Source organism: Dysidea avara, chromosome 7 (genome assembly GCF_963678975.1).
Source record: "Dysidea avara chromosome 7, odDysAvar1.4, whole genome shotgun sequence".
NCBI lineage: Eukaryota > Metazoa > Porifera > Demospongiae > Dictyoceratida > Dysideidae > Dysidea > Dysidea avara.
The window spans coordinates 3,711,128-3,721,452 of record NC_089278.1 but is presented as its reverse complement, the minus strand read 5'-3'; the positions used below and the strand labels follow the sequence as shown (position 1 = coordinate 3,721,452).

General features: G+C 39.8%; 4 protein-coding genes across 4 annotated transcripts; 2 read left to right on the top strand and 2 right to left on the bottom strand.

The window, feature by feature from the left end:
* Positions 1 to 85: 85 nt before the first annotated feature.
* LOC136261646 (uncharacterized) lies at positions 86 to 3,926 on the bottom strand. Its single transcript, XM_066055683.1, has 5 exons — positions 2,655 to 3,926; positions 2,455 to 2,604; positions 2,180 to 2,409; positions 1,922 to 2,128; positions 86 to 1,875 (listed from the first exon to the last, which is right to left on the bottom strand). Exons 1-5 carry the CDS (start codon positions 3,834 to 3,836, stop codon positions 87 to 89), a joined length of 3,558 nt encoding a protein of 1,185 aa, XP_065911755.1. The 5' UTR covers positions 3,837 to 3,926; the 3' UTR covers position 86.
* On the top strand, positions 3,913 to 5,182 carry LOC136261651 (large ribosomal subunit protein mL65-like). Its single transcript, XM_066055688.1, has one exon. The coding sequence runs from the start codon at positions 3,950 to 3,952 to the stop codon at positions 5,090 to 5,092; it is 1,143 nt and encodes a 380-aa protein (XP_065911760.1). The 5' UTR covers positions 3,913 to 3,949; the 3' UTR covers positions 5,093 to 5,182.
* LOC136261654 (cyclin-Q-like) lies at positions 5,089 to 6,223 on the bottom strand. Its single transcript, XM_066055692.1, has 6 exons — positions 6,020 to 6,223; positions 5,861 to 5,967; positions 5,727 to 5,815; positions 5,549 to 5,681; positions 5,273 to 5,497; positions 5,089 to 5,222 (listed from the first exon to the last, which is right to left on the bottom strand). Exons 1-6 carry the CDS (start codon positions 6,054 to 6,056, stop codon positions 5,130 to 5,132), a joined length of 684 nt encoding a protein of 227 aa, XP_065911764.1. The 5' UTR covers positions 6,057 to 6,223; the 3' UTR covers positions 5,089 to 5,129.
* Positions 6,224 to 6,237: 14 nt separating this feature from the next.
* LOC136261653 (N-acylethanolamine-hydrolyzing acid amidase-like) lies at positions 6,238 to 9,292 on the top strand. The gene is made up of 7 exons (XM_066055691.1): positions 6,238 to 6,547; positions 7,708 to 7,866; positions 7,918 to 8,091; positions 8,147 to 8,209; positions 8,259 to 8,393; positions 8,451 to 8,657; positions 8,853 to 9,292. The coding sequence occupies exons 1-7, from the start codon at positions 6,365 to 6,367 to the stop codon at positions 9,087 to 9,089; spliced, it is 1,158 nt and encodes a 385-aa protein (XP_065911763.1). The 5' UTR covers positions 6,238 to 6,364; the 3' UTR covers positions 9,090 to 9,292.
* The last annotated feature ends 1,033 nt before the right edge of the window (positions 9,293 to 10,325 follow it).

Here is a 10,325-nt window from a genome sequence, read left to right as displayed (position 1 = left end):
TATTAGTACTAGTGCTGTCATAGATAATTTAGTCCGTCATAGATAATTTAGTGCTGCAATTAATATACGAACATCATGTTACAAAGCTAAAACTTTAAAAGAATTCGTAGTAGTTTAAATGGCAGACAACCCTTACTTAGCAATAAATCGTGAAATAATTTCAAACCAAACTCATCTCCCATCCTCTCCTTGAGCTCACCCCTCAACTTCATGATCTCCACAAAGCCAGCTAAGTAGCATGGTGCATATCCAGGCCGAGACAAATACATGTAAACTTCACCACGGCTGGAGTCTGGGTCAAACATCACCTCTCGCTCCAGAAATTCCTGACACTCAGCAAACGTCATGCAACCTGTGTTCAACTTGATATCAAGAATGACACGAGCTGCTCTCCATAGCTGCAACCTCAACTGCGTAAGACGAGTTAATGCATTGCTTTCATCAGCTGAAAACAAGACAGAAGTGTCGTTAGCTAACTTCCTTGCAAAAAAGCCAGTCTCAAAAGCCAGTTCTTCAGTATACAGACCCCATCCCTCATAAAAGTAAGTTGAAACTACAAATTTCCTTAGAATACGAGGATTCTGTTGGGCATGAAGAGCTTGCACATGGTGACCAGGGTAGCATTCATGTGGTGCAATGACTCTAATCCAAGTGTAATCATGTGCTTGTAAAAGCCTTTCTTCTTCCTTTGGATCAAGCTGAAGAGTATGCACAGAGTGCAACATCAACTGACCAGTGTTACTCATCCCAAAAGGTGGAGGGTTTAAGAAGTCACCAAATGGAGAAAATGGCCTCAAAATCTCTGGAGTGTAGAAGCCTACAACCTTTTCATTTTCCGGCAGTGATGATACCAGATCATGTGACATCATGTGAGACCTAGCGTTGCTTATTTCTGACATGTACGCATCAAGCAGCTGGTCTGATTTCGGGTGGTGTAGCCAAATAATATATCTGGTTATATCTTGCCAGCTCTTTCCTGGACTGAGTTTAGCAGCAAGAAGAGCAAGTTCTTGTTTTATTTTGGCAAAATGTCTTTCTCCTATTGCTAACAGTTCTTCAGTGCCTTCTAAAAGGTGCTCATATTGTAAAATCTGTGTATAATATTTCTTCCCAACTACAGACCCACTACTGCTGTTCAGTAGCAGACTTTCTTCAGTAAATCGACAAAATTTGTCAACAGAAGCAGCTCCAATAAGAGCTGTACATAAAAGTTCACCAAGAAGATCTGCATTACAAACAAAGCCTGAGACAAGTTGTGGAAACTCACTAGCAAGAAAGGTTTTGAGGTGTTTGCAAGTTCGGATGGCAGTCTCAACAACCTCCTTACATGGTTGGCTCACAACCTGCTCAGCCTGCAACAGCACACGAGGCAGAGACTGTAGTCGACTCAACAGGCATACTACACGATAATCTTGACTGGTGTTACTCATTCCAGGATGAACATGCTGTGAAGTATAAGTTTTGCTACCAGTCATATTGCCTCCCCAAACAGGTAGAAGCGAGTTGATGCTGTCAACTGGAAGATAGTGAAGCAAGTCCTTCTTGTATCTTTCTAACTTTTCCCACTGCAGTAGCTCCAGCATTATACGAGATTTCAGCAACTGCAGGTCTACTAGTTGATCCTCATTCAAAGTGCTTTCATCAATGCCTTCAATTTCATGATACAAGCCCTTCATCATGGACACATAGTTGGCTATCTCCTCTTCGGTGTACAGATTTACTGAAGCATCATAACAGATGCTTGTGATGGCATGCATTGAATAACTAAAATAATCAAAGCCAGAAGAATCCACTATGTACTGATCCACTGCTGAAGGATGGTAGCCCATCTTAGTGGCTTCTTCTGGGTGAGCTGAGAAATATAACTCAAGAAATCTGTAAAAGATGACATAAAAGGGTTAAAAATAGCAATGATTCATACCTCTCACAGATTTCTTCAAGATGTGCTGCCTGATTTATTTGGTTGAGATTATACCTCATTATCCTTCCATGGCTACCTGATATGTGCTGCTCCAGCCCATACACCTGTCCAGACAGACCTCCAGATTGAGACAGAACTTGTTCAATTGCAAAAAAGTCTAGTGGAGTAAGTCTCAAGTAGCAAGCTCCCATCAAAGATTCGTGATAGCTACATCAGAGTTAAAATGGTAAATTATTCAATTATCAAACTCTTACTAACCATGGCTTGTGGGCAGCTGTTATAACTGCTGATATGAAGTACTTGCTCAGAACATACTGAATCGCTACCATGGCAATGGTAACATTGACTTTAAAATCACGGGTAATATAGATTGGAGAACGGTCCTCAGCTATTTGTTTTAATGCCTCCAGCAGCTTTTGAAATAACTCCCAGCCACCAAACTCTTCAATGATCAACCAGTATTTAACAAGACTGCGATTAGCGAGTAACTACATTAACATAAAAAAAAGTTAGTCTAATGTAAGTAATTATACCTCTGGCGATGGTGGGGGCTTTCCCACCCATTTATCAGTTAGAAAACCTCCAGCCAGCACTCCATACGCAAATACAGCTATATCATTATCCACACACAGTTGGACTAATCCTGATTTTTCAGGACGTCTGTCCAACAGTGAGTACTGAACCTACAAATATTTTTCCATATAACAGGAATCTGCAATATAAACTTATGTACCTGCACTGATGATATACTAACACCAGTAGAAAGCATTTCTCTACACAGATCTTTATTAAAATTTGCTAGACCAATTTTTCTAATTACTCCTTCTTGTTGTAGCAAGCTAAGATATCGAATGACATCAAGGTACTGCTGTACTGAATGATCCCACCAGTAAAACTGAACCAAGTCAAGGTAAGTGGTCCCTAGTCTACCAAGGGATCTGTGTACAACACTTCTGACATATGCTTCATCCACCTGGCCAGCTTGAATAGCTTGCAAGTCTGGGACAAACTTGGTGAGGATTTCAATATCGCTTCTGCTGCCTCCTCGCTTGCAGTGAGCTTTTAACAATTTCCCGTAAAGGCGTTCAACTCCAGTGTAGATGTCTCCACAATCAAAGGAGGTGATGCCGTAGTCAATCGCCTTGAGCAGGCCAGCAACCACTGAATGAGGTGTTGAAACATTTGCTGCTATCTGGTGGCCACTGGAGAGCTGCCATCCACCTTGAATGATAGCGGAAAATCTACAACCTTGCAATGTAGTACGAAGCATAAGTGACGGCATATACACTTTTGTTTTAAAAAGCTCCAAATGAAATTTCATCAACTTGCCAATATAGTCAGGATTTTCAAATGCTGCTGCCTTCTCAAAGTGAGTTAAGGCAGACTTGATATTATCAGTATCATCAGTAGCCTCAAAATAGAGCCCTGTGTAGAAATGAGCATAGGCTAAAGCATTTGTTCCATTATAGCTCTTTACATATGTTTGTTGGCCTGGCTGTGGCATGGCAACTTTCAAGACGTCTTCTACAGTTTGTGTCCCGTGAAATAGCCCCAACACTTCTCCCATTGGGACAACGTTAGGTTCACCGCCGAGATGAAGAAAGCCTCTTTCTCTTGCATTTTCAAACCCATACAGTTTACAGTTGCACATAAAATGCCACAACACTTCCTCCACGTCTAAATTATTCTCTTTCATGTCCAGTTCAAACTGTGCTGCACCGTCCTCATATCTTCCTCCATAGTAGCAGGCCAGTCCTCTTTGCCACAGCTGCGGTCGCTTTTCCGGGTACAAATAATAAGCAGCGTCCAGTAGGTGCAAGGCTTTCTCCACCTTCCCGAGAAGAAGAACGTCCATTCCTGCCTGTGTGTAGTCACTGAAGGATGCTGGTGCCCGGATCGTATTTTCATCATCCATCGCCGCTGCAGTTGACAGCAGTCTTATTCCTTGGTTTTATTAACGCGCACAGAATTTCCAGGAAAGAGGTGTGGCTTTTTATAAAGTTTTCGATTGTGGTATTGACTTATAAAATGTTCTGTCAGATGACCACGTTTCCTCGAAGGTCATGTACAAGAACTTATGGACGTGGACGCAAGCCAGTGCAACCAAAAAGGATTCCTCATCTCTTGGGACCCAGTTCTGTGTGGCGGAAGTGTAATCTTGTTATCCCTACAACTGTTACAATGGATCCCCTCATGAAGTACCAATGGCTGACTAAGACCTCGGTAATCCGGGGACTTCCATCAAGGATAACTGACTGTGCAGTTGACAAACAAGACATAAAAGATGTGGAGGAGAGGGTCTCACAAACACTTGCTTTCCAAACACGACAGAAATTTGGCGATAAGGAAATAGCAGCTGGAGTCCTGCAGAACATGTTCAGCCCATTATGGAAACACGCCAGTGACTACAACCACTTGCTAAATTCCTCTCTTGCTTGCTACCCAAAAATTGAGTGTTACTGGAGAAGGAAATCTGTTAATTACATTACAATATTAAAGCCAGCTTATGTGTTCCATACCAGCAACCCTTTGGAGCTGTTTGTAGAGCCTTCATTTTCCCGTAATAACATACCTCCAGTGGAATACACAGCACGTTCGATGAACATGTTTATGCACCCATTCAACCGGATTACAGTGTTTGGTGGATTTAGTCGTCATAGCAACTTTCCGTTTGGTCATACTGTGTTGTGTGTTGACAGTAGCAGTGTAACCGAAGAGCAAGTATCTTCCCGTGCCCTGATCACTTTGTTTGCTCAAGCAGCAGCTCAGTCAGTACAAGATGGTCATAAATTAGATGAAGATCTTTCATTTCCACTGGCCAGCCAAGGAATATTCACAAACGGACAATGGTTTGCTTATTTTTGCTATCAGTTGAACACTCTTGACCTAAGAAGTAACAAGAAATGTTGGAATGTATTCTACGTTGGCCCTGTTATGAAACTGTTTGAGTCTGTTGTCCCAGGGGAGGGATTGCAACACTTCAACCCTGACTGTGCCAAACTATTCCTGCAGTTTATGCTTCAGAGAACCACCAGACAACATCCAAAATTTGATGGTTTCCAATTAGTCCGACAAGTAAAAGAAAAACAAGCTAAAGAAGGCAAAGCAAGGGAAGAGAAATACTGGCAACAAAGGGAAGAATATTGGCAAAAGAAGAAAGGAACAAATTGAAATTTGAACACATTAATTCACATAATAATGGTATACATTATTGTTTGTGTTTAGTATTGTCATCATATAAACTCAATAGTTCCACTCCAATTTCTTTTAGTGTCTCTTCGCTGCATCCTGGACTAAACACCTAATAAGCACAGACATTGGGGAACCTTCCTACATGATATTTCCATTTACCTCCCACCATTGTCGTCTCATCCTCCTGCCTTCAACCTGCATGCCATGACATGCCATGGCTAGGTACAACACAGTGGTGGCTAGCAACTGTGGTGAGTGTCTGACACATAATGTTGTGTGAAATAAGTCCTGCAGGAAGCACCATGCAAGCTGCCGGACTTGATTCCAGGTATATAGTTTCTCTGTTTCCCAATATGATATCACCAAAAAATAATGAAGAAGATACTAGAACAAAGAAATAACAATGTCTGTTTTGTTATTTCCTTTTGGCTTAACTTTATGTGGCAAAATGATTTCTGTTTGAAATTTGAGAGCTCTCAAGAGTACTAGTTCATAAGCAGCCACACTGTCCTTCAACTTCCAATACATATCACCAATTTCTAGTGGAGGTTTATCTTTATGCAGGCACCTGCAAAAAATTGCGTTGAAGATTGTGCAGCTTAAAATATTATACCTATAACAGGTATTCACTATGTCACTTAGTTTCAAATGAGTTTCTTCATTTGTTTTGCTTGCCAGGTACAAGGCAGCCATAGCAATTAGCTGTTTATGAACATTATCACCTGCAGATATATTTTTAATGCTCACGTGATGATCAGTATTTTCATTGACTTCAAGGGTAAACGCGGATTTAAACTTATGATAAAACACAAGAGCTGTTGAAGTGGCAGTTTCACGAAGCTTTAGTTTCCACCCTACCAAAAATCAAACACAACAGATAGGTTAACAGATCAACCAGCGACACACCTGCTTCTCGTATGAAGTGAACCACCATCGAATCCATTTACCGTATAGTGGGAAACTTTTGAGGAATGAAACTTTCGCTAAACTGTGCAAAATACGATTTTCACGTTTTTAAATTCACGAAAGTCACGATTATATTTTCACGAAGCTATCTCTTCACTCGCGAAATTCGCGAAAGTTTCGTCCCTCGAAAATTTCCGGTAGTCAATTCAGAAGTTAAGCGCATGCGTTTGTTTCGAGGTTTGTTTATATGCTCTGGTGGGAGTAGACTGGGAGTGTTTCAAGGAGTGCCTGGTATTTATATCTGATAGAACTAAGCGCTGTTGTTACAGCTTCACAGTCTTGAACATGGTACGTGTGGTAGTCATCGTCCTGCTAGTATTGGTGGGAGTGGCGTACGCTTTCAGTCCGAATTATCCCATGGAGACGTTCACCCTGGACCTTGATGAGCCACCAAGTGAACGATGGAATCACATTCTGGGAAGGTATAATGCCAGCGTACCCTACATACTGAAATACTTCGAGAGCGAGGTAGGCCTATATATGTTGTAATTATGCATCTCGTTATGCATTTACCAAAAATTGAATTGATCAAAGACTCTGTACTGTTTGTGCAGGCTGTATTAGCAGTAGAACACTCTCGCTCACTTTTTAGATTTTACCCATGTGATGTTCATCCGATTGTTTACCACAGAGAGAGAGAGAACCATCATTGAAGAAACACGTAAATTCATTACAATATGATCAATATGATGAGACCTCGGTCTCGTGCGGCCACAGCAAACTCTTTAAAGACACCTAAAATTGTTTTGTTTTTCTTATTTACTCTATACAAATTCTAGTAACACATGTGAGCGTATCATACCTCATCTGAAGGCAGACATTATAACACATCGCCACTATAAAAACTAGTTACTTTCATAGTTTCTGCCTAATAGTGTAGGTATTGTATCAAATGTTAGCTACCACATGTAAATCTGATAGCCATGTAACTGCAATACGAAGCCTATAATAGTACGTATTCACAGGAACTTTAGGAAGTTAAAGTGACAACCAACATTTACATTGACTGAGTTCATTACAGCGTTAATTATCAGTGTGGGTGTTTTGATATTCCCATGGGTGTTGCATCAAATATAATACCACCATACTTGAGTTGTTTATTATAAACCACATGTTCACTATGGTCATGGGACTATTTTCCACAAACCACATATACAAATGCTACCAGTGCTGCTGTGTTTCCCCATGTGATGGTACATGACCATTTCATAATAGATGCTTCACCTATAGTATTTCTCTGGATGGTAGTACTCTTTAGTTGGTTGGATGTTCAAATGTCCTACCAAGTCATCCATTTATGTAACCAGATAGTGCTAAGTGCTATATAACTAACATAAATTCTTAAATTTTTCTGGTAATGTAACACTACATAAGTTATATATTCGTGGAACTGTTATTGATTGATTCTTTCCCTTTTGTGATCTTACGCATGTAACAGGAACTTAATACCACAACACTTTGAAGTGATTGAATCAGTATTCTTGGAATGTCCCTTATGTGATGTGCACGCATGCATTTGTGTGTTATTAAACCCACTACAATTCCTAGTTGTTGACTAAGCGGCATGGACATGTTGAAAGTTTTATTGAAGTTTAAGTGCCAAATCATGTTATTGTTTTTTAAACCAGTTTACTGATTTGGAAAAGACTCTTGTTAACCGAGTTTTGGGTCACCTTCGTAAAATCATTGGAGAAGAGTTTAGTGAAGAAATAAAAGGGATTGCAAAGTACTGGAATGTTGATGTTGGAGTAATTCTCGGAATGAACCTCATGTACGAGTTCAGAAAGGTACAATGTCTGCAGTACAGGAGTATAATAACTAGGTGTGTTCTGTATCAGCTACTGGGAGATCACCACTTTAACATCACTCCTAATGGCACTGATCATTCTGTCCATCCACCAGGAATATTTGGCTGTACATCTGTCATTGCTCAAGACCCAAAAGGAAGAGTTTTTCATGGACGAATTTTGGATTGGAATCTGCCAAATGAATTGCGAAACTCAAGTTTCATGGTGAGAACTTCACTACATTCAGTGTGTGTGTGTAGAGGTTTACTTATTTTACCAGTTGGACTATGTTTCCAATGGCTCGGTAATCTTTACTGGAATTAGTGGCCTTGTTGGATCAATAGTGAGTTTTACATGTATTATGGATCATGTATAATGCATGTATGATACAGGGTATTCCCACTGGAATCAGTAAGAGAGGATTTTCTCTTTCTCTTAATGAGCGTTCACTTGGTGGTGACATGATAGAGGATAGTATTGATGCTCTTTTACTTGGTGGAGCTGAAGTGGTATTATTTGCTCGACAGGTAAAGCAGATGCGTGTTGTGTATTTATGTTTACCTAATATGGAATACATTCTACAGGTCCTCACTCATGCTAAATCATATAATGAGGCTCTGGATATGTTGAGCAAACATTACCTTGCTGCTCCTGTTTATTATATACTGGCTGGGTCTAAACCAAATGAAGGGGCTGTTATAACACGTGACAGGAATATTCTTGTTAACTTGTGGCAGTTAAATGTGTCTACCAGTGCACCTGATAGTTGGTATCTGCTGGAAACTAACTATGTATGTGACCTCTGTAGTATATGTGGTGTGTGTTATGTGGTGTAGCTGTACATGTGTGTTTAAGTGTGTGTGCGTGCGTGCGTGCGTGTGTGTGTGTGTGTGCATGCGGATGTATGGTATCTTGGATAGGATGTGTGTTGTATAGTTTAGCAATTGTACACTTTGTGGGAGATGCTTATTTTCACTGTTTTTCAGGACCACTGGAAATCTCCTGTGCCTTATGATAACAGACGCATGTATGGCGTAAAGTATTTGAAACAGCTTGGCCAAAATGTGGGTGCATCAATGGCTGGGTTACTTGATGTTCTATTTACTTGGCCACTGAGAAACCAATTCACAATGGAGGTGATACTGATGAACCCGAAAGCCTATATTGTACAGGCATTTCAAGTGTTTAATGTTACTACACAATCTCCATTTTATGTGCACTGACAATGTATATATGTGCAGGATGTATGATAATAATATATACTATAATTCAATTAATATTATGTATATATTTGTATATATTTATGTGTGTCAGGCTTATTGTAATTGTTGTCACCATGTTCTTGCTAAGTGTGTACATTGTAATTGTAACTTGCTTGTTTTTGAAAATTTGGTGGTAAATATATTTCTGACATTGACCAACTTTATACACATGCATCAATATAATTATTTTTAAATCTATATATGTCCAACACAAAGGGTTTTGCTTTCTTCATGAACTTGGTATTGTAATGGGTTTAGTACTGTTGCTGCATTGTAAAATGAAATTCCTTATCTAGCTATAAATCTGTGAAACAGCTACTCTGCTATAAACTCCTTATGTGTGCATGTCACCAAAATCAGTAAGCGCCTTTTGCAAATTAATAGCTAAATGATCTCTAAATCACAAAACACTCGACACGTACGTAGTGATGTAGAATATCAGCACATGCACCACTGTGGAAGTGTACATCAATGTATCTACACAGCTTGGGATTATATGGTTGGATTGTCCATAATGTATGGTGCATGCATCCTGAGGTACTGCATGGGTTGTATGCTGTCTTCAAATCAACATGCACATGAAATTCTAATTATCTTACCAATATCTGCTTTCTATAGAGCCTTCTTGAGCGATATATGATTCCACGCATGCAGTGTGTAAGTTTCATTGTCCTACTAGCTCTCTTTTAGCTTCTTCCACCACCCTGTGAGTCAATGAGGCAGCAGCGGTTAGCAGTGATACTTGAAGTATAGTGGAGCCAGTAGAGGAGGGAGCACTGACTTATTTGTTGTAATAGTAAAGGATCAAGGTATTCCTCTAATAGAGCGGCCAGCCAATCTAGTGTAAATATTAACCCTCAGGCCTCATCATTTTCGCAGACTCACAGATGCATACTAGTTTTATATGCTTTTAACACTATGCAACATGCATGATGTACATTATCACAGTTTACATTCTATACACAGTTTCTACACAATAATATTGAAACAGGCTAAAGAGTAGGACATGCAGCCGGATAAGGCCAACTCAAAGGAAATGAATACAATAAACCTTTACAGCCATTCAAAGATCAGATGGCCGTTTCTGGAATATTGTTCCATGAAAGCATAACTATACAAATTCGCCATGAATATCAACATAACTGATGTGACCAACTATATTCACAAACTATATAAGTTATAAAATATTGATTCAAT

Bases quoted from the DNA above. Each gene is read 5' to 3' on its own strand.
- LOC136261654 (XM_066055692.1), bottom strand. From the start codon at position 6,056: ATGGATTCGATGGTGGTTCACTTCATACGAGAAGCAG. The intron at 5,816-5,860 runs GTGAGCATTAAA...GTTCATAAACAG, and splicing joins ATGAAAATACTGATCATCAC to CTAATTGCTATGGCTGCCTT. The intron at 5,498-5,548 runs GTTAAGCCAAAA...TCTTTGTTCTAG, and splicing joins AAATCATTTTGCCACATAAA to TATCTTCTTCATTATTTTTT.
- LOC136261653 (XM_066055691.1), top strand. From the start codon at position 6,365: ATGGTACGTGTGGTAGTCATCGTCCTGCTAGTATTGGTGGGAGTGGCG. The intron at 7,867-7,917 runs GTACAATGTCTG...GTTCTGTATCAG, and splicing joins TCATGTACGAGTTCAGAAAG to CTACTGGGAGATCACCACTT. The intron at 8,210-8,258 runs GTGAGTTTTACA...TGTATGATACAG, and splicing joins GTGGCCTTGTTGGATCAATA to GGTATTCCCACTGGAATCAG.
- LOC136261646 (XM_066055683.1), bottom strand. From the start codon at position 3,836: ATGGATGATGAAAATACGATCCGGGCACCAGCATCCTTCAGTGACTAC. The intron at 2,129-2,179 runs GTTAGTAAGAGT...ACTCTGATGTAG, and splicing joins ACAGCTGCCCACAAGCCATG to CTATCACGAATCTTTGATGG. The intron at 1,876-1,921 runs GTATGAATCATT...CATCTTTTACAG, and splicing joins CTTGAAGAAATCTGTGAGAG to ATTTCTTGAGTTATATTTCT.
- LOC136261651 (XM_066055688.1), top strand. From the start codon at position 3,950: ATGTTCTGTCAGATGACCACGTTTCCTCGAAGGTCATGTACAAGAACT.